The 22,536-nt window shown below is 40.7% G+C and overlaps 1 protein-coding gene across 1 annotated transcript in view; it reads left to right on the top strand.

The window, feature by feature from the left end:
• Positions 1-14,859: 14,859 nt before the first annotated feature.
• Positions 14,860-22,536, top strand: part of OBI1 (ORC ubiquitin ligase 1) — a 44,202-nt gene continuing 36,525 nt past the window's right edge. The window contains exon 1 of the mRNA XM_025875059.2: positions 14,860-14,997. Within this exon, the coding sequence (XP_025730844.1) occupies positions 14,926-14,997 (72 nt within the window). The 5' untranslated portion in view covers positions 14,860-14,925. The remainder of the gene's footprint in view (positions 14,998-22,536) is intronic.

Genomic DNA, 22,536 nt, shown 5'->3' on the forward strand with positions numbered 1-22,536 from the left:
CAGGGCTCGATCCCAGGACCCTGGGATCATGACTTGAGCCAAAGGCAGACGCCTAACCGACTGAGCCACCCAGGCGCCCCATTCTTGGACAACATCTTGACAATTTCTTAAACACAAACACACTGACAAACCAAAGTCTGTCAATTGCAGAAGGCTTGCGGTGTAGACAAGGATGGCATATAAGACCCAAGAAGCTCACAAGGAGGTTCCTGATCTCCCTTTGAAGCAAGAAGGGTAATCTGCTGGCATTTTTCCTTCCTGGGCAAGTGAAATACGTTAAGTCAACCAGCAGAAAGAGGCCTGCCTCCTAATGTGTGTCTCAGGTTTGACCTGGAAGGCCTGATGCCCAGTGCTCAGCCTTGCAGATTTCCCGTCACTTCCCCCAGTACGGAGCATGCCTGTCGCTAGCAGCAGCTTGCCAGTAGGGGCTGTCAGTTGCTGCTGTTTTCCCAGCTGTTTACAGCAGAGCTACATTGCTTCAGGCTGAGCTTCTGTGCTTTGTCCAGCCACCTGGTCTAATTTTGTCCATCCATCCTCTGCAAATCTAAGGCTGATTGAGTTTTGATGCTACTGAGAATACCATAAAGCCTGGTGCTCTCCTTAAGAGCTGCATTACAGTTTTGTGGCCCCCAGGGTGTTTGGTAGTCATTCCTCGTGGACTAAACTTGCCCTAGGATTAGGTCGTGCAGCCCAGGAGGCAGATCTGGCCCCTAACTCTGCATCCGGGTTGATTCCAGAACTTTCTGAACCCTCAGATTCACTCTGGGGGCACTTCTGTTTATTTACTTTGCTGTTCAAAGGGCATATATCTCTCGATTCCTAAAATGACCAGAATCCTCATGAGAATGAATGCTATAATCTCACGTATCCTCATCCTTACCCACCAAGACCTCTCTTGAGCAAATCTAACCATTTTTCTAAGCCCAGACCAAGTTATCCCTGCTCCAGGATATCCTTCAATATTCTAGCCTGTACAGATCCATCTTTCTTATTCCTGGCGACATGCAGCCTGCATAATATTCTGCCTTTTTATTCCACAATCCAATCTATTTTATATACTGTTGATGGGTTGGATTTCCTGAAGCATAACTCTGATCATACACTCCCTTACTCAGAAATGTCTTTTGGCTCCCAAGAGCTTACAAAGCAAAGTCCAAAGTCCTGGGGGACCTCCACCACTGGCCTCAAGCCCATCTCACCAGCCTCTCTGCTGCTGCCTTTACGCAGCTTATGCTCCAGCTAAACTGAATTCTGGGGTGTTCCTTAATCCTTTCCTATTTCGATAATTTACCTTATGCTATCACTTTCACTTAGAATATTTTCCCTTTACTCCATACGTCCATATATGATGAACTTAAATGGTGTTTTTCTATGTAATTTTCTCTTTTATGCCCACTTAAAATAATTTATCCCACCAACCAATTCCCATTTAATCTTCCTTAAAACTCTTACCATTTTATTCCTTTTTAGGAGTTTTATGTGTAACTGTTTTCCCCTCTGCTGAGCTACAGGTGCTAGAAAGTAGAGTCCATATTCCATTTGTCTTTGTTCATAGTGTCTTGAATATAGTAAAAGATTAATAATTCTTTCCAAGACAAGCTCAATCTTATCTTCCAAATAGGGGGCAGAGCTGGGCCAGCATTTGTGAGAAGAGAGGAATTTGAATCTTTGTCCCAATGTTCGTTAGTTTCGTGTCCTGGGGCAAGCCACTTGGCCTCAGTTTTTACAAACGTAAAACTGAAATAATAGCATCTTCCCAATCTGCTCAGAGTCATAATAATGAGCTTTGAAATTGCATAATCCTATAGAAGGCTTATATTCCCCAAGTCAGCGTCTGGCATATGCTTCCTGAGTATATACATTTTTATACACTGTATCTAAAGAATTTTAGACACATAGAACCATTAAATTAGAGTAACTCAGTGACATCTCATCTAGAACCCATAAGGTCAGAGAAGTTTGGGCACTTGCCCCTAACTAATGTCAAAGACACAACCACGAGGATGTCTGACTGTCGGTCTTGTGCTATTTCCATTGAACTACACACAGCACAGTAGACACTCAGAAATACTTGCTGAACAATATAGATTCTGTGACGTTTTGGCTTAAAGTTCAAAAGGCACTACAGATTGATGTTCCCAAGTTCTCAAAACCTCTTTGGAAGCTACAGCAAATGTAAACTCTAAGAGGGTGGGAATTTTTTATCTATTTTACTCTTTGCTGTGGACCCAAACCTAGATCTGTGCCTGGCACATAGTGTGTGTTTAATGTGCACTTGTTAAATGAATGAATGCCCCTCAGCTTTCTCAAAAGTAAAACACTAACAATCTCATAGAGTTGTACTGTGAATTAAAGGAACAGAAGCACTTTGAGCTCTTAACAGCGACTGAAATCCAGTTAAGTGGAATCCAGTATGCTGGCCATTATTACTATCCTCAAAACAAACCTCTTCTCATCCCTTCAAATTAGAGCTAGGTTAGAGGAGAGGGCTCCAAAAGAACGGGTTATCTAACCTGAACACCCAATCTTGGTTATTATGTTTGCAAATCTAGGGAGAATTAGAAAGCACATTCTGGCAAATGTTGATCGCCCCAAGATGTCTCTAAGAAATCAAGCATTATCACCAAAGATCAGAACTTGTAACTACTAGAGACAGAACTACAGAACAAAACTTAGAGAACAAAACAGTAAACCAGAGAATGACAAGGGCTCGCTGATGCCATATACTAACATTATATCTTGATTATTTTTGTAAACCAAAAAAACCACCTTTTTCCACCTTGAATATTGGATGACCAATATTGAAATAATATAATAAAATATAATTAACACTGATATTGATCTTGACACAGCATACTCTATTTTCACCAGTTTAAAAAAGGGTATTAGTCAGTCATTAAAAATGTTTTCTGGGGCACCTGGGTGGCACAGCTGGTTGAGCATCCAGCTCTTGGTTTTGGCTGGGGTCAGGATCTCAGGGTCCCCCCAGCACCTGGGGCTCTGCACTCAGTGGAGTGTCTGCTTGTCATTCTCCCCCTCTCCCTCTGTCCCTCCCCCTGCATGCTCTCTATCCCTTTCTCTCTAAAATATATAAATTTTTTTTCCATTTAATACATGCTTTGACTCCTACAGACTTATGCTTTCATACTTTTAGAAGTTTATTATTAGGGGTGCTTAGCTGGGCTGGCTCAGTTGGTGGAGCACGTAACTCTTGATCTCAGGGTTGTAAGTTCAAACCCCACATTGGGTGTAGAGATTGCTTAAAAATAAAATCTTTTAAAAAATAAAATAAAAGTTTATTTTTAAATGATGATGTCTTATCCTTTGTAAATCCATCCAAATAATCACTCAAATAACAAAGTAATCACAGGGCTATTCAAACATCATTGAATTCAAATTTTATTTTTAACCGGATCTTGTTTTCATTCAACAAGACTGTGTCTTCTGGTAATTCCCTGTCCATTATCCACCTACCGCATTGGTTTTCTCAAGTCTATATAAACATAAACATATATAAAACTGAGTTCTCTTATTTCATTAATCTTTTAGATACAGATTTTAAATCAAGAGACAAGAGCCATGCATTGAAAAGTTTGCATATTCAAATGTACCAAGATACATTCTTCTTTTCCAAATAAGTTCTGCAACAACAATAACAACGAAAACCCCTGATTTTAACCGGCTTTTCCCACAACTTAGTTATTTATGGCAAACATAAACTTAACAGTTTCAAAAGTGCTGATTCTTCTAGACAGTGAATATCCATGTTAGGATCACAATACTGAATCGAGCAAACTTCTAAAATTCAGTAATTACCTCTATCCCACTTCCCACCTTGCTGTCCAAGTGGAAATTCTGGAACATTCCTGATCTCCTTGCCCTACCGCACAGCCCAAGTCTTACTTGCCTCCTGATAACAGAAGGCTCTCTCTCACCCAGCCAGTTCCTCTGTACACACAATTCCCGCTGTTCTGAGGGGTCTTGCTCTCCCCTCTGGCTACTGGATATCCTTTCCCAGGGACGCAAAAGCTTACCTGATCCCTACCCTGAAACAACTGTTCTCCTCAGGGTCTTCACAGCACTGTGTGGATCTCACACCTGCCCCAGAATTAGTGCTCTGTCAGTGGTAGCTGTTACGGCTGTATTCTCTAACTTTACTTTGATCGAGTCTTAAATGTATTTCTAGCACCAGAGTGATTCAAGCTCCTTGAAGGCAGACACCATGTCTGAGTTTCATACCCTCCAGGTATAACACATATATTCTAGAACATGGTGCATCCTTGACAAATTATTGTTGAATAAGCAGTTACTGGAATACAAATCAGAAAATCTATTTATGGCATTTAATATCTATGTGGTTTTGCTACTTCTCTGAACCTCAGTTTTCTGACTATAAAACAGGAAGAATGGCAGGCTATCTACCAGGGTTGTTGTAAGGAACACATAGTATGTGGGTTGTTGTAAGGAACACGTAGTAGGTACACCAGAAATGTCTGCTGGACTGAACCATCATTCTCATTGAGTTACCTTTTGCAACTCTGCTGGAGTTATGTGTCTGAGGAAAAAATTGCCACAGAAGATCCTTTCCAGGGCTCCTGGGTGGCTCAGTTGGTTAAGCATCTGCCTTGGGCTCAGGTTACGATCCTGGGGTCCTGGGATTGAGCCCTATGTCAGGCTTCCTGCTCAGTGGAGAGCCTGCCTCTCTTTCTCCCTCCTCTGCCCCTCCACCAACTTGTGTGCTCTCTGCACTTTCTCTCTCAAATAAATACATCAAAAAAATAAAAAATAAATAAAAGACCCTTTCCTTTTGCTTCTCCTCGGTTTTTGTAAAGCCACAACAATGAGGTTGAGACTATTTCCTGAAAACACATAATGTCTAACCTTCTGTCTTTAAGAAGGGGTAAGAAGAGGAGACAATAGGAGCAAAGAAGCCCCTTTTGGAAGAGGACTAGAAGATTCATTTGCCCCAAGACTTCCTTTATCAAGATGACTCAAATTTCGACATTTAACGTTATCTCAAAAAGAATGTAAATAATATTCCATCATAGAGACACTGATGATATTAAAAGGAGACATCGTCATTCAACCCAGATATGTACACTAAGGTACTAGTTCTCAAATGTTTTAATACACATCTCAGTAAGAAATCTATTTTACATCACAACCCAGCACAAAAAATACTTTTACCATTGGGGTGCCTGAGTGGCTCAGTTGGTTAAGTGTCTGACTCTTGATATCACCTCAGTTCTTGATCTCAGGGTCATGAGTTCAAGCCCTGCGTTAAGGCTCCATGCTTGGCATGGAAACTACTAAAAAAACAGAGCAAAAAAAAAAAAAGCACTTTTACCATTATCACATGCAATATAGTGTGTATTTTTGTTCCATTGTGTGCAACTGAAAGTTTCTTAAACTGTTGGTTACACCGAGGACAGATGTTGATGAAGGGGAAGGGATGGGAAAAGTGGAGAAAGTCAGGATAAATTACTGAGCCTGTGTTGGCTAGAAGAGGTAATCACAAATCCCACATAAAAATTTTCAGTTAATTCACCCTGGCTGAAGGGAGAGAGCGTGAATCAGCTTTTTACACTTTGGTTGCCCTGTTCTTCACAGACTAATTGATTTCATGACCCACAAATGGGGATGTGACCCATGGATTGAAGAAAACAAAAACAAAAACAAAAATTTTACAAGACAATATTACCTGTAGTGCCAGGAATTCATATTCTATGATAAATCCTATAATTATTTTGGGCAATGTGGAAGTAATTCCATTGCACTGTATTTTGGGCTAAAGGAATCAATCTGTTAAATGTAAACATTCAAAATCCACCACAAAATTTGTGGTACTCTCTTGGCATTTTTTCATTTTTTTAATATACTGAAGAATCTTAAAAATAAATAAAAAGCAAAAATTAAAATGGCCCAGCCTCTCAACCTCTGAATGGTCCTTCTTATTCCCAGTGACTTTAAGCAAAGAAACTAGGTCACACTCTGAAAGTTATGCTTGCACATTTGACATGTCTGCTAGAAGAAGGTAGACGGTCTCCAAGGCCCATAGGAGCAGAGGTTGGCTGCAGCTAATTAGTAATAATGGCATATTTACGAGCAAATGGGTCACCAAAGGAGGAAAGTGGGGAGACAACCAACACAGAGACCCACTGGGAGCATATGTGTGTACACTTACCACCACCACCCCCCACACACACACACTCACTCACTTCTCTTATTTTCTTTAAAGGTAGGCATGTTGATGGCAGACTGGGTTCTTTGGGAAGAAGACTGAAACGGTGTTGAATGTGCAAAATGTTTGTCAGGAAGGGTCCTTGTGGTTGACACCTGTGGACAGGAAGGGAAGGAAGTAGGACTGGGCAAAGGAAGAAGACAAGCTGAGGTGCAGGCCCATCAACACCTCGTCCATTTCACAAGGAGCTCTAGAGCTGAATGACCCAACAGAGCTGTCGTTCATTGGCTAAGCCTTTATAGCCCTACCTCCATCAGCTACCAGATGCGAGCCAGCCTAGGAAGGATATGGATACGATGTGGTTGAGAGGCTTCTCTGCAGCTGTGGCAAACCCTGAAGGGGCTGAGAATGGAAGGACGTTTGCTGACAATTCTCTCAACAACCGCATCAAGATTCCCCTAGGGGCACCTGGGTGGCTTAGATGGTTAAGTCTGCCTTTGGCTCAAGTCATGATCCTAGGGTTTGAGAGACACCTCACCACCACCCCCTCCGGCTCCATACTCAGCGGAGAGCTTGCTTCTCCCTCTGCCCCTCCCCCTGCCCGTGCTCTCTGTCTCTCTCTCTCTCAAATAAATAAGTAAAATCTTTAAAAAAAGGGAGTGGTTTATCTCTGTGTCCATCACACATGTTGTCCCAAGAAAAAGCTAGCCTGTGTGGGACATACAGACACACACACCACACGGTCTTACATAACATTGTATCCGTGAGCTTGGGCTAGGATTTGCAGCCCTTAAAAAAAAAAAAAAAAAAAGCACTCCAAAATCTCAGTGGCTTATCACAACAAGGACTTTCCAGCTCATGTTTCAAGTCCACTGGACGTGGCCTGAGGCTCTGCTTTGCGTTGTCTTCGCTGTGACCCAGGCACAGGGCACACCTGCCCCTGAGAGCCTTCCAGTTCCCAGGGCAAGGGGAAAAGGCGTGCGGAAGAAAGCACAGCAGCTCTTATAGCTTTGGTGTGGAAGAGATCTAGGTCACTTCTGCACACATTTCACTGGCCAAGGAAAATCTGGCCTGATCAAGCCCAACTTCAGTGGGACTCTAAAATAGAACCCTCACCCAGGACGTGGACAGGAAGCCGACTTTGGTGAACAGGTATACAATTTACCACAGTTACATTCATCTCAAGGAACACTTGAGTGAGATGAAGAACAATACCACAGATTGCCATTGAAGCTCATGAAGTACAGAAATGGGGTATGTTATCATTAAAAGTTTATATCTGCAGAAAGAGAGGTAGGAGATTTGTGTGAGGCTCTTAAGGATAGTGGCCGTGAGAGTTGTGGCCCTCAACACATTTCTATGAAATTGAATTTACGTTTTCCTTTGAATTTAGTTCATTGTAAAGATAACCTGGGTAGCACATCTACTAAAATATATGGCATAATGATGCATGCTTTGAAGGATTTTTTTTTAATGTTAAATCTTTCCTGCTTATAAAATTAGTATTTTTTATAGATTAGAAAGAAGCACAAGTAAGAAAAAAAATCATAATAAGAGTCTAAATAAGTACAAGTAGGAAAACCTATATATCAGTATAACTAAGTAAAAGAGGTGTCTTAGCTCAGGTTGCTAAAACAAAATACCATGGCTGGGGTAGCTGAAGTGGCAGACATTTATTTTCTCACAGTTCTGAGACTGGAAGTCCCAGATCAGAATGTGCCAGATGTGGTTGGGTTCTGATGAGAGTTCTCCTCCCGGCTTGCCGATAGCCTTTGTCTTTTTTTTTTTTTTTAATATTTTATTTATTTATTTGAGAGAGAGCGAGCAAGAGAGAGAGAGAGAACACACAAGCTGGGGGAGAAGGAGTGGGAGAGGGAGAAGCAGACTCCCTGCTGAGCAGGGAGCCTAACTCAGGGCTGGATCTCAGAACTCCAGGATCGCTGGGGGCCAAAGACGGACTCTCAACCAACAGAGCCACCCAGGCACCCCGAAGACAGCCTTTGTCTTTATGTGTCCCTACATGGGGGAAGGAGAGAAAGAGAGAAATGAAGATAGAGTAAGAAATAAAAATAGGGAAAGAGACAGATCTTCCTCTTCTTACAAGGCCACAGTCCAATGGGATTATGGTCCCACTTTCATGAGCTCATTTAACCTTAATTACTTCCTAGGGACCCTATTTCCAGATACAGTCACATTGAGGGATCAGGCTTTAACATAAACATTTTGGGGAGATATGATTCAGTCCATAGTGAAAATAAAAATAAATCATATCCCCCAAAGTTACTGTATCCAGAAAGACTAGGTTATGCTATGGTAACACCTCTTAGTCACTTGTAACAATAAAGGTTTAGTTTTCTTTCAGGCTATTTGCCTTATCAGGCTCAAAGCTCTGCTCCATGTTGCTTTACTTAAATGTTCCATCTTACACATTACTGGTCACCATGGCAGAGGGAAAGAGAGCTCTCAGCAACCTTAAACAGATAATGAAAGGCTCCCAGCCAAGAAGGAACCACATTACTTCTACTTGCATCTCATTTGCTAAACTAGACCCAAAGTCCCACCACAGACAGTAGAGCAAGGCAGAGCAGGCCAGTCATGTGCTCAGGAGGGAGGAAACTGACATCATATTAAATAGTATTCATGGATACTGTTATGAGTTGAATTGTGCTCCCCACCCCATTCATAATGTTGAAGTCCCAACCCTATTATGTCAGAATGTGACCTTCTTTAGAAATAAGGTCATCACATCTTAATTAATTAAGCAAGATAAGGTCATACTGAAGTAGGGTGGGTTCTTAATCCATGACTGCCATCCTTATAAAAAGGGGAAATTAGAAAAAAAGGAAAATAAATAAAATAAAAAGGGGAAATTAGAACACAGACGTGCCCACAGAGAGAATGTCATGTAAAAATGAAGGCAGAGATCTGAGTGATGCTTCTACAAGCAAGGAACTCCAAAGAATGCCAGAAAACCACCAGCTAGGAGCAAAGCATGGAAGAGATTCTTCCTCACAGACTTCAGAAGTAACCAGCCCAGTGACACCTTGATCTCAGACTTCTAGCCAGTCTCAATTTTTTACCTTTAGCATCTGTCACTGTGCTTGAGCCACAGTTGGTGTTAAATAGAGGCTTGTAGAATAAATTCCTGAGGTACAAAATTGGTTGATATAGATTAGTAGGGATTCAGAATTTGAAAGTCAAGGGGGTTATGAGGAGGCTGGGGTGACAAGAAAAGCATCATGAGTGAGATGAAAGTTGACACTTGTTCATCATGAATATAAGGAATGCCATGAGGGGGAAAAGAAGTAAAAATCACAGATCAAAGAGTTGAGGATGATGAGATATGGGGAAATGAAGCCATATCTTAAATAACACTTGTAATAAATGATTCAGTGGCTAAAACAATGACTGGGAGTGTTGAGTGTGTAAAGGAGGTGTCGGATGCTTTACCTCAAAAGGGTAAAGCAACTTGGCAAGACTGCAGCCAGCTGCTGATGATTCTATGGCCAACTGCAGGATGCCTTTGTGGGAGAGGTGTCCTCCGAATGCAATTATTTATAGGGCTTGAGTAAATAACATGAAAACAAGGGTCTGGCTTTTGGTTCTTTTTTTTGTTTTAAGATTTTATTTATTTATTTGAACGAGAGGGAGAGACAGAGAGCACAATCAAGGGAAGTGGCAGGCAGAGGGAGAGGGGGAAGCAGGCTCCCCGCCAAGCAGGAAGTCCATGTGGGGATCCCAGTCCCAAGACCCTGGGATCATGACCTGAGTCAAAGACAGATGCTTAACAGACTGAGCCACCCAGGCACCCCTGGCTTTTAATTCTTAATGGAGGATCTCACCTTGGAAGTTAGGGCAAAAAGGAATATGGTCTGTCAGGCAATTTAAAGACAAAAGCAGTCAGGATCTCAGAGCGGGGTTCCCTATTCTGTTACTGTGGCAAATGCCACAACTTCTTTGTATTTGTGGTTCCTGTTACAATATTCCCGGAGATAATGTTTCCTTTATTTATTCTCTAGCGTTCAACAAACATTTGTGAAGTACCACTTAGCCTTAGGTGGAACTAAAATTTTCTTTTAAAAATTACCTAATTTAAAACAATCACCCAATTTGCAACATTTTAAAATATTTAAAACTGTAACTTGCTGTGTCACAATGCCAGAGGCTAATCCACAATAAGAACACCTAGAAGAGAAATTACTGTAGGAATAGGCACTTTATGGTGAAATAGAAGAGTTGGGCTCTGTAGTTCCATTGATAAAGTGGCTTATTAATAGTACAGTGGTGGGGTGTTGGCTGGCTCAGTTGGCAGAGCATGTGACTCTTTATCTCAGGGTTGTGAGTTCAAGCCCCACTTTCCGTGTGGAGCATACTTAAAAAAAAAAAGAAAAGAAAAAATAGTACAGTGGCTGGCACCTCAAGGGTAGTCAGCCAAGTGGTTGTTGAATGAACAAAAGCAGACAGGGATTCATAGCTGAGTACCAGGCTCTTAGACCAGTGCCTGCCACGTTAAAAAAAAAAAAAAAAAAAAACTTTAAATACTTGTGGAATAATACATAACTTCATTCATTCATTCATTCATTCATTCATTTTGCAATCACTTATATTGTGATTTACATACAAATTTGACATGTAGATTCAGCATTAAAACCTCATCTGCTACTCTAGAGGGCAAGATTTGGTTCTAAGCCAATGCAGTGTAACTTTCCCACTGGAAGGACGGCTCCATGAGACAGAACTTTGTTGCAGTTAGTTGTTTCTTAATGTTTTTAGTAGAAATACATTATACAAATTCATGTTAACTTCCAGTAGTCTATTTAAAAAAAAAAACTTGCAAGAAAAACTTCGGCTATAGTAATAAGCATCTTTCATGCCACCATCCTGAGATATTTTAGCTCAGAATTCCCAGCCTATAAGACTGTTCTATGCTTGACGTCCATGTAGCTGGGCCAGCACCTATGATTATTTTTTTTTAAGTCCAACTTCTATGAGTTTCCTCAGTGTTAACCACAATCCAAGTGGCGGAGTATAAATTTAAAACAAACAACAACAGGGGCACCTGGGTGGCTCAGTCGTTAAGCGTCTGCCTTCGGCTCAGGTCATGATCCCCGGGTTCTGGGATCGAGCCCCGCATCGGGCTCCCTGCTCAGTGGGAAACCTGCTTCTCCCTCTCCCACTCCCCCTGCTTGTGCTCCCTCTCTCGCTGTGTCTCTCTCTGTCAAATAAATAAATAAAATCTTTAAAAAAAAACACAAACAACAACAAAAAAGATTGTGTTTCAGGATTGAAAGATAAATGTAATCTGAAATCAATATTTATGAAGTTGTGATTAATTGACTGATGGCCAAATGATTACAAAACGTCTGTCTGAAACATCTACTCAAATTTATTAGCTTTGACCAAAAAAATTAAAAAACAATCTGAACTGGGTCAATGAGAGAATAATGCATGCCTAATCAATTTTTAATAGCACTTAAGATTTTATATTTTTTTAAACTTGCTTTTAAATAATTTATCATAAAAATGAATCTGATTTAAACAAGGGGTAAAAGGTGTTCCATAGCTATTTGATGGTTTTCTTAGCAAAGAAATTCAATTATGACTGACTTTTTATTACCGAACTCCTTTATTAATAATAATACATCTTGCACTTACACAAAGGCAACAGGCCAACAATCTTAGAGAATCCAAGTAAGATCTAGGATTTAGCTCCAAATCTACCATTTTCTGGTGGTTTACCTTCAACGTCTTCATCTGTGAAAGGAGAGACCTGCATAAAAACCTGTAAGATTCCTTCTAGTTCTAAAAGTTTATAGTTCTAAGAATTTAGGGGGGTTTAACCCATTCCAGGTGCTATATCTGATGGTACCCCTCAGGTCACAGGACTCTCCATAAGGCTACTAAGAAGCCAAGACACAGATTAAGCACAAAGTCAAGGAGCCATATAATCTTTGTTTTCCTATTAGAGTAATAGCAACATTATTTAACAATTTTGGCCAAATGACATCTGTTTAGAACGTGATTTGTCAACAAAAAGAAATGTTGTTCATAGAGCAGAGGGAAAGGATAGTTCTTGGCCTTAAACCATTTGTATTATTAAAAGTGATGCCTGGGAATTGGTCTGGAATCAGTTTGGACCTAGAGATAGTCCTTATCAGCCCATATTGCTAACAATATTATTTAGATGTGTGTGTGTGTGCGTGTGTGTGCACGCCTATTCACAAGCATTAGTAAACAAAGCAGGTATATTTTGGTATGATCCTTTTGTGCTTATGCACAAATATATGAATGAAACTGTTTGTAAGGATATGCTTTAGAATTTAATAGTGATTACCACACAGGATAGGAAGATGAGGCATAAGTACAGAGGAACTTTTGCTTATTATTTTATATATTTATAAATGGCTTAATTTTCTTAAGACAAGCCTTATTATTTTTATAATTAGCAAAAAAGCAACACAGTCTTCCATTTTGCAGTGAAAAACAAGTAAAGGCAATGTTTAAAACAGCCCAAGTCTGTAGCTAAAGAAAATATTACCTTTTGTGGAATAGTCACCTAGTACCAGATACTAGAGATAAATCAAGACACAATCTTCGACCTCAAAAACGGTCTGTTGTGGGGGCAAACACATAAACAACCAACTATAATACGATGTGATCAGCACAGAAATAACTATATGGACAAACTACAACAACAGCACGAAGGAGCTGTGACAATGATAGTGAATGGGGAAAGAGAGGCTGGGAATACTCTAGATTTTAACATTCTACTTAAAATGTACATTACAATTTTTTAAACTCACTTTGTGACTATTAACACCAATCACCAAGGTGATTAACAAGAAATGAATCTTCTCCATTAACAACGGAAAAGAATTTTTTTAAAAATTGTCTTCAACATGTCTCCCTGCTGCACTGTTTCCAGGGATGGATGTGAGAGGCAGAACATTCTCAGTCCTACATCCTACTCAGAGGGTGGCAATGACAGGTCCTAACATACCATCTTAGGTATCAGTGAGATGAGAACAGGGAATGGACAAGGTGAGAGTAGGGAAGAACACTGCAGGATGAGGAAAAGGTGAAACTTGAATGACAGTGGGTAATAAATGACCTGGAGATTTCTCATTCTGAAGTCTGAGATCTAGGGACAGGAAAGATATATTAGCAAAACATGTGAACTCCAAACCGCATAAAAATATTATTTCAAATAGCCAGAAAATAACCAAACCAGGTGACTTTATGCCAGGCATTTTGAAAAAGTGGCCATTAACCAAACAAGCGATGTGACTATTTTGCCTAATTCTCCAATTCCAAACAGATGATGGCCTCCAATTCCAAGGAAATGAAGTTTTCAGCTGTTTGGAAGAATTCTCACTGTTGTCTGTGAGGCGATTTTGAACTGGACTTGGGCTTCTTTAGGTGAATTACTGGCTGGTCCAGTCCCATTATTGTCTGTTTCTTTGAAACAGGATAGTAAGCATACATTGACCTCATTTAATACACACATGCACACGCACTTTACCAAAACTGAAGCTAAGAAGCAGAGAGGTCAAATAAATTGTCTGAAGCCAGTAGAGTAGGAAGTTGTCGGGGCAGGGAATGCTACCCTACGGGTACAGGTCCAGAACCCCTTTCCTTTGACCACGTGCTTCTCGTGATCATACTCTTTTTCCGAAAGATTACCAAAAGTCGTTCCATTGCTTTTGTTTCTAAAACTCCCTACTCACAAATGGTATTTGTTTGCATAAATTAATTACATTGGCTCTTTCTCACTTAAAGTTAGTTGCTGTTAAATTCCAAATCTGTTATATTCAAGATTCATGTAGGGACTTCTAGTTTTTCTTTTTCACTGGTAGAAAATGCTGACTTAGAACCTCACACACTGTCCTTCCGAGTTCTACAGCTCAATGATACATACCTTACCCAACACGCACCTGAAAGGAAGGCTTTAAACGCTTGTGCAAGTGCCTTCCGGGAGTGTGGACGCCTGGCACTATCTGCAGCTTTCTCACTGGTGGGTGTAAATCAGAGTCCGTGGCTCGGACCCTTAAGTCTCTGTTAGAAACCACAGAAGGGCCAACTAAAAGAATGTCTTCAGGGAAAGTTGCGATAAAATGTTAACCTGTCTCGGAAACAGACCAAAAGACAATCACTGTTGCTTTTAAGGGACATTACATCATTTCAGAATGGAAAAAGACCTGAGAGCGGCAGAAAGTTGTTTTGAAAAATTAAAATATATAGATAACATCTTTTCTCTTCCTGTTTTGACTGCGCCATGTGTTTGCAGACTGTGTAGGGTTTAATTTTTAGGCGGAAAACTCCCCCTCCACCCTCTGGGAAAGAGTAAGGCATTTAAAATCGCCTTCCCCATCTTCCTCTCGGCCCCGCACTTTTGCATTTAAACTTTCAGGATCCTCCATCAATGCCTGTAGTATACTGCCTTCCTTCTTATGCTCAAGGATCTTGCAGCTCCCCAACACAGGAATTTTTTTTTAAGGAAAGGAAGGAAGGAAGGAAGGAAGGAAGGAAGGAAGGAAGGAAGGAAGGAAGGAAGGAAGGAAGGAAGGAAGGAAGGAAGGAAAGAAAAGCCGTGGTGACCGCGCGTTTTGAAAGCGCGTTTTCGTTTCCTCTCCCGGCGGGCTGTGGCCCTGCCGGGCTGCCGTAGCCGGCCTCGCGCGGCCCCAGACGCGGCGAGGAGCCGCCGTCGGCGGGACTTCCGTGTTGGCGGGATTCTGAACGCTGCCATGGCTCAGACCGTGCAGAACGTTACATTGTCGCTCACTCTGCCCATCACGTGCCACATTTGCTTGGGGAAGGTAATGGGTGATTCTGGGCACTTCTACGTTACAGGGTCGGGTATGAAGTCGCCCTCCGGAGCCGAGGGCGGTCTCCATGTGGCGGGGACGGGGCGTGAGGCGCCGAGATGGGTGCAGACGCTAACCCGCGTTCTCCTCAGGCAATGGGAGGCCGCGTCCTGGGGGACGGGAGTGCGTCGTGATTACTGGGTTCATCTGTGTGCCTTTTGGAGGAGGATGACAGCGTCCTGGGGTCTGAAGGGAGGGCGGCCAGGCTGTTCTGCCTCCGCCGGCGGCCTCACCCGGCCGACTCCGGCGTCGAAGGAGGCCTCGTTAGAAAGGAATCTCAACAGTATTTTACGCCCCTTTGCCACCCGTGTGGCGTGTGGTGAAGCCCATTGAAGCACGTTTCCTGGGAGCCTTGCCTAAGATTCCTTCGTTCCCTACACAAGTTTAATGTTTCTGTCCTTGGGCCTGCCTGCAGTGCTAGTTGGGGAGTCTTTTCCATTTCCAACCTCCTTTCCTTTGCTTAACCCAGCCGTGTCCTTTGCTCTGGATTCAAAATTTGAAAAGTAAATAGTACCCGCCCTTAAGTGATGTTTAAAAATGAAAGTCATGGTCTTTTATTCCAAGAACGGATCAGCGATGAGATAGAATACCCTCTCTTTGTGTTGCAAAAGGTGCCTAATGTGTTTGTGAAATTAGGAGAGAGTAGTTCTGAATTAGAAACGGAATTTTGAAGGTTCTAAAGCATTTGTCTGCTCTTTCGTTTCCGTTTGTGCCTCCCATTCGGTTTTCAAAAGAGCATTTCTTTAACGCATAGATCAAGAAAAGAAGATACTATGTATGAACAATGAGCTTTTTCTCCACCCTGAATTGTTTTTACGTTTGTGGTGTGTCTGTTTACCCTGAAATGCAGACTGAAACTACAGCCGCATATTTAGAATTGAGACATACGAACTTCAGAGAGCAAACATTTGAGTGCCAGCCAACACGATCATCTGCCTTAGGTGTTGGGGTTCTGTGTGAATTTACTGAGTTCCAGAAGTAGGAAGTCAGGCTTGGAAGCAACTGATAACTTGATATCCCTCAGAATGAAATGCCAAGGAAATAGCAGATGTGCTGTGAGAGTATATAGGGGATGGCGTGATCAATTCTGACTGGAGAGATCAAGGATGGCTGCATGGAGGGTGGTATTTGAGCTGGCATTTGCTGACACTGCCTACTTACATAGCTGGGAGGAGGAGATGATGTTGTGTTTGCTCTTCTACATTTGGTTTCTGACATGAAGTTCCCACAAGTATATGTTAAATTCTGAGTGAATATGCTCCCAGCAATAGCATTAAGAGCTGATAAAAATATCTTGGGAAATAATTTTCACTTGGTCTTAGTTGTATGCTTTATATCTGTTTCCATTAGTTTAGTTAATAGGCCCTTTTGCAGTTGTGTTGAAAATGTGTTCTGCCTGGTTGATTTTCCATACCTATGCTTTCTGTGTGTAACAGAAATGATTCTAGTAGAGTACAGTGCTTTGAAGATTACAGAATGCTTTTGTATGTATTTAATTACTTCATTTACTCTTCTCACCAGTGCTGTGAGATAGATAGGTTGGTTGCCCCCCCCCTTTTTTTTAAACATAAAACTAAGGCTTATAGTCTCTGGTTTGAACCTTTGTCGTTATCATTTGTGTCTTCAGTAGATTAGTTCCTAAAAACTGTGAGCAGACACTCTTGGGGGTCTCCTTCCCTCCCTCCCTTCCTTTCTCTCTCTCTTTTTTTCCTGTATTTGTTGGCTGTGTTCTAAAATGAAATCTGCTAATAAGAGATTAACGATTTGTGAACTGTCATCTTTTTCTATTATGGAGGCATAAAGGTGTGGTGGTTGAAGGCCTGAGTTCTATGTTCAGACTGCATGAGTTCTAGCTTCTTCCATTTACTAGTTATATGACCTCATTCAAGTTACTTAACCTCTTTCAGAGCAGTTTCCTTATCTGTAAGATGGGAATAGTAGTAGTAGCAACATCCTTCCTTGCATTTTGGGATGATAAATCAAGTAATTCATATGTAGTGCTTAGCATAAGGCCTGGGACAGAATAATATTCAATAAATGTTTACCTTCAGTGTGGGTGCTGAGACAGGCCCTCCTGTGAGCAGACCAACCTTTCAAGTAACTGTTCTTTCCGGTGGCTTTCTGAGGCAGTGCATTTACTTGAAGATTTGCTTTCCCAATGGAGTGAGTTTATTCTAGAAATTGCCACAGGATGTCCAGAGGTTTTAACTGGTTTCATATAACTGTTGCCTTTTGTATAGTTAAAGCAAATCTGATCTGCTTGGACCATTTACCCTCCCCACATACTGGTATTTGTGGGATACTGGAGATAGCATAACCTGGGGTAGTAGGTTCCCATTGTTATTTCCACCTCCCTGACACAGCATCTCTGGCCAACTCTGAGATCTACCTTTAAGGTCCTTTTTGCCTAGCCCTCTCCCAGATAACCATTCTTTTGCCATCCTCATTATTTGTCCCCAAATCTCAACATCAGCAAGATTATCTGTCCCCAAATCTCACCATCAGCAAGATCCTTTTCTTTTGCTTGTTCAACAGAATTAGGGGCCATTATCCCTGAAAGGTCACTGTAAAAAAAAAAAATGCATATTACTTTAAAGGAGAAGGTTGGGGTAGGAGAGACCTCAAATCTAAATGGATAATATAGATGCTGATTGGGATGGGAGAGAATGGAAAGGTAAAGAAGTAGTGGAGATAGCCTAAGTATGCACATTGTCAATACTTTGTCTTTTCGATACAAATGTTCTTAAAATTGGACAGTTTAGACATTTTGCATTTTCTGCCTGTCTCTACCCCAGTCTTAAAGGTGGATTCTCTCTGCGCAGTAACGTTTAGCAACCTTGCCAGTATCATAAGAGCTCTGTGTGGCTTGAAGAAGGTCGGTACACATCCTGTGGGAAGAGTTTTATGGAACATATTTTATTGCCTGTTTCTCCTTAATTTTTTCCCTTTGCCTTGGACTAGTGGGCCAGCAAGCAGAAATATAGGAATGATCTAGTTCAGGATATCTGTTAAATGACATTTTGGTCCTGGCATCAGATTGCTACAGACCAGTTTATCTCAGGATAATTCGAAATTAGGATTCAAGCTGTGAAATCAAATGATTGTTGCATGTAATACCCTTATTGACTTTGCGTTTTTTCATGAGTAACATGTCTCCCAATGTGGCCCATATTTAGTTTTATGAAAGGATGAAGGAGGTTCTAAAGTGAAATGCCAAGCAACTAGACTTCTGATGCTGTTTAACATTAGTATATTGTATTCAGTTATTCCTCACTTGAGTATGAGTCCAGTTTGAAATATATTTTAAATATTTAAAATAAATATAAGTAAGTGAGAGTATTTTGAAATCATTTGGAAAGGAGTTGAAATTGAGGTTTGACTATAAGCGGAATGGAATTGTGTTGGAATGAATGGATATGATAGTAAATCTTTAACTAAAGACTATTTTTCATTTGGAAGGGAATCAAGCTTTATGTAGCTCTACAATATTAAGATTTGTACTTATGTAAGGGCAAGCTCTCTGGCTGAAATAATCTGAGATGAAATCAGCTTCCTTAGGATGTGGGGTGTCTGTTTCTTGTAGAGTCCAGTAATAGGGCGGACTGCTTCCAGCTTAGAGTACTACAGGAAGAATCCTTTTTTTTTTTTCAGGGAGGACTTCTTGCCTTGCTTTCCACCCATATTGTTGATTAAAAATGTTGACAAGGTAAGGCTAGCTACAAAGCTTTATGCAACTTTGAGTCCTCATTATAGGTTGACTAAATTCATTCATCAGTGTTCATCAGAGGCTGTTGATTGGCTAGCATGTTATCAGCCTCAGTACACTGAGCCCACATTTGAGTCCTGACTGCCTCTCAGTTCCCAAGAGTGGATTTAAGAACCAGCCTTGTACATAACTGTCACAAGTAATTTGCTTTGAAAAAAGCCATATGGACTACCATTTTTCTCTTTTCCAAATTAAGTTTAAAGAATGCAGACACTTTAAAAAATGTATAATAATGTGGGGTTTTTTTTAACATACTTAGAGCATAATAAAAAATTCACTAAAAAAAAGTGTTGATATATCCTAATAATTTTAAGGTTGGTATGTAATAGCTAGCATACTTACTAAACAAATAAGATTCCTGAAAGCATTCCAAGTAGGGATTAAGGTAGGGGAGGCAAAAATGTATTACCTTTCCATTTACCTGGACAGAAATGGGGACCCGGACCAACAGGCATTAAGCAACTTAGTTCTCAGGATAACACAGTTTTAAAGTTCTAGGACCGAAATTTTGGTCTAGAGCCAAAGATTTCTTGAAACATAACAAGAACAATCCAGAAATTTTATTTTTGAAAAGTTTCCAAATTCCCAGAGTTGGTGATGGTAGGGGAGCTATTAGCATCATTTCCATACCTCAGCCTTCTTTTTCACAGTCTTTCTAGGTTTTGTCTCATGAAGCCCATAAAATGTTGACATAGGTGCAAGATAGAATATTATTTGAAGAAAGATTAGCTCTAGTCTCTAGCAAAGGTGATAAGAGACAGAGGAGTTGACTTTTAAGTGTGATTGCCAGGCTAGTTGGTTGTCTTTCCTTCCCATCACCTCCATCAGTGCCCCTTTTCTGTAGCCTCTACTGATCCCAAAGTCTTGATCCTAATCTTTTGCTTCTTTCAGGCGTGTGCCCTCTATTTCTTACTCTCAGACTATTGTTTACTAACTCTACCCTAAGGAAGAAAAATCTATTTCTTAGTTGAAAGAGCACTCAATTTCAGCTGAGTCACATTGAATGATGGTTAAATACTGGTTCCGCCACTTATAACCTGTATTATTATTTCCTTGAGTCTCAGTTTCCACAGCTGAAAATGAATTTGATACTACCAAGGCCATTAGGTTATTTGGGAAATTCATGTGAATATCCTAGACCAGTGGTTCTCAAAGCGGTGGGATGGATTTCATCCCCCAGGGATATTTGGCAATGCCTAGAGATGTTTCTGATTGTCTCCAGGGGTGTGCTAGTTATGTCTAGTGGGTAGAGCCCAGGGATGCTGCTAGCTAAACATTCTACAATATACAGGAAAGCTCCCTACAACAAAAAGTTCCTCAGTCCAAAATATCAGTAGTCCTGCATTGGGCTCCCTGCTCAGCGGGAAGCCTGCTTCTCCCTCTCCCACTCCCCCTGCTTGTGTTCCCTCTCTTGCTATATCTCTCTCTGTCAAATAAATAAATAAATAAATAAATAAATAAATAAATAAATAAATAAATAAATACTTAAAAAAAAACTGAAACATCTTCAAATAAAAGAAATGAAAACTATGCAGTAGAATTACAGATTTAGGGTTAATCTTTCTGCACCTAGGACTGCCCCACTCAGGCCCATTCTAGTGATAAGAGCCCACTTTTTATACCTTGCTTTCTCTTATCTCTCTCCTCTTCCTTCCCAGCCTCAGGGAGTATTACCCTAGAATATCATTTTGACATGCTTACTCCAGATGAGTTTGGCATTGTACATGTTACTTGCTGTTGTCATCTTGCATTTTTATTTCGTAAGAATACTGTTTTATTGCCACAGATCTCATTTGAGAGTAAATTGGATATAAAGTCTAATAACAGGCAACTTATGACTATTTCCATATCTCAGTAAGATCATATTAAGGAAAATTATGTGCGTGTTTAGGTATTGTATATACCAGGATCTGGGTAGAGGAAGAGGGGTGTACAGGAATTGAGGGAGGGCTAGATTCTTTGTATTTTGCTCCTGTAGGTTACAGTCAAATAAATAAGAAGTCATTTGTTTTAGTAGTTATTTATTTATAGATTTCGCTTCTCCTAAGCTAAATTTAAACCATTGTTTAGAAATCATCTGATAAGTACTTGTTCCAAAGAAGTGAATTAGTCTACTCTTTAAAACTCTACCACAATGACAGTGACAATACCATGTATCAAACAGTGAAAATGATTCTCCTGTGGGTGGCATTGCCAATGGTCTTAGCAGAGAGAGCTAAGTAGTCTGTCTGTGATTGTTCTTCTAAAGAGTTTGGCATATTAAATGGGAAGTTTAAACTTTTGCTTTTACACAGTTTGTTAGTGGCCATTGACCTTTTGCTTCTTGAGACACTTTTAGGAACATTATTTCAGCCTTTCATTTTAATACATCAGAATTCAGTTTTATTAATCTTAGAGTGTGTGAGGCATTATATCAGGTGCTGTAGGTGAATACAAAGATGAGCATGCCCATCCCCTGACCCTAAGGAGCCTGAAATCCAATTGGGAAGCAGGATGTAAACCACTTTCTAAGTACAGTACAGAAAGAAATGAACATTAAATCAATGCATAAAGGAGTACCCTTATGAAAATCAGAGAAAGACCCAGTTAATTTTAAAAAGGATTAATGAAGGCCTTGCAGAAGAGAGAGGTAGCATTTGATTTTCATCTTAAAAGGTGGAAGGGACTCTATTTTGATTGGGGAAGCTGGAGACCAGCAGGTTATATCAAGCCCAGAAATGAGAGCACAATAAACAGGGAGCTTCCACTGTTCCTATTAATTTGGTGAACATCAAGTAGATCTGTGTGGTTGAAGTGTAGGTTATATCAAGTATTGAAATAGAAGGTCAGTATTGAAGTAGCAGATGAGAGGGCTGTTTAAGAACCAGATTATGTTCTTTGAATGCTAAAAATTGTGAACAGGGAAAAATCATTGCTGTTTTGCAGGAGAACAGTGAAAGCTGCTGATCCATATTTTAGAAAGATAGCTCTGGCGTCAGTAGGAAAGGTGGACAGAGGGGCGCCTGGGTGGCTCAGTCAATTAAGCCTCTGTCTTCGGCTCAGGTCATGATCCCAGGGTCCTGCTTCAGGCTCCTTGCTCAGCGGGGAGCTTGCTTCTCCCTCTCCCTCTGCCCTTCCTCCTGCTTTTGCGCGTGCGTGTGCGCGCACTCTCTCTGACAAATAAGTAAAAAATCTTAAAAAAAAAAAAAGTGGACAGAAGTGAATATTTGGAAGCCAGGAAGCTTGGGTGGGAGGAGGTCATTGCAATAGGTCCATGGGTAAAAGAATGAGAGCCTGAACTCATTGAGGTGAAGATGGAAAAGAAGGGATAGATGATAGGTAAAAGTAAAACAAAGCAAAAAACACTTTGAGGTAGATTTGCCAAATTTTGACAATTATAGGATGTAATTTTTCATACTATAACTTTTTTGAAACCTGGCTGTATCAAGTGATGGCATCTTACAGTTGTAATTGGCACATTTTTCATACTTTTTTCTTAGTGGTACAGAAAATATTGGTCCATCTTAAAATCTCTGGCCACTTAGACTTGATACATGATACCACGATTTGATGACCAACTGGATGGTGAGGCTAAGTGAAAAGGGTGAGACAGACAGCTCTGAGTATTTTAGTTCAAGTAACGAGGTGGTAGTGCCATTACCTTAGATAAGAAGGAGTGCAGGAGGAGGAGCAAATGTGTGGAGGAAGCCAAGTTTGGGTTTGGACATGTGATAACTGAGGCAGCT

The sequence above is a fragment of the Callorhinus ursinus genome, unplaced genomic scaffold, assembly GCF_003265705.2.
Source record: "Callorhinus ursinus isolate GAN/ISIS: 27379988/994484 unplaced genomic scaffold, GSC_fseal_2.0 scaffold7, whole genome shotgun sequence".
NCBI classification, from domain to species: Eukaryota; Metazoa; Chordata; class Mammalia; order Carnivora; family Otariidae; genus Callorhinus; species Callorhinus ursinus.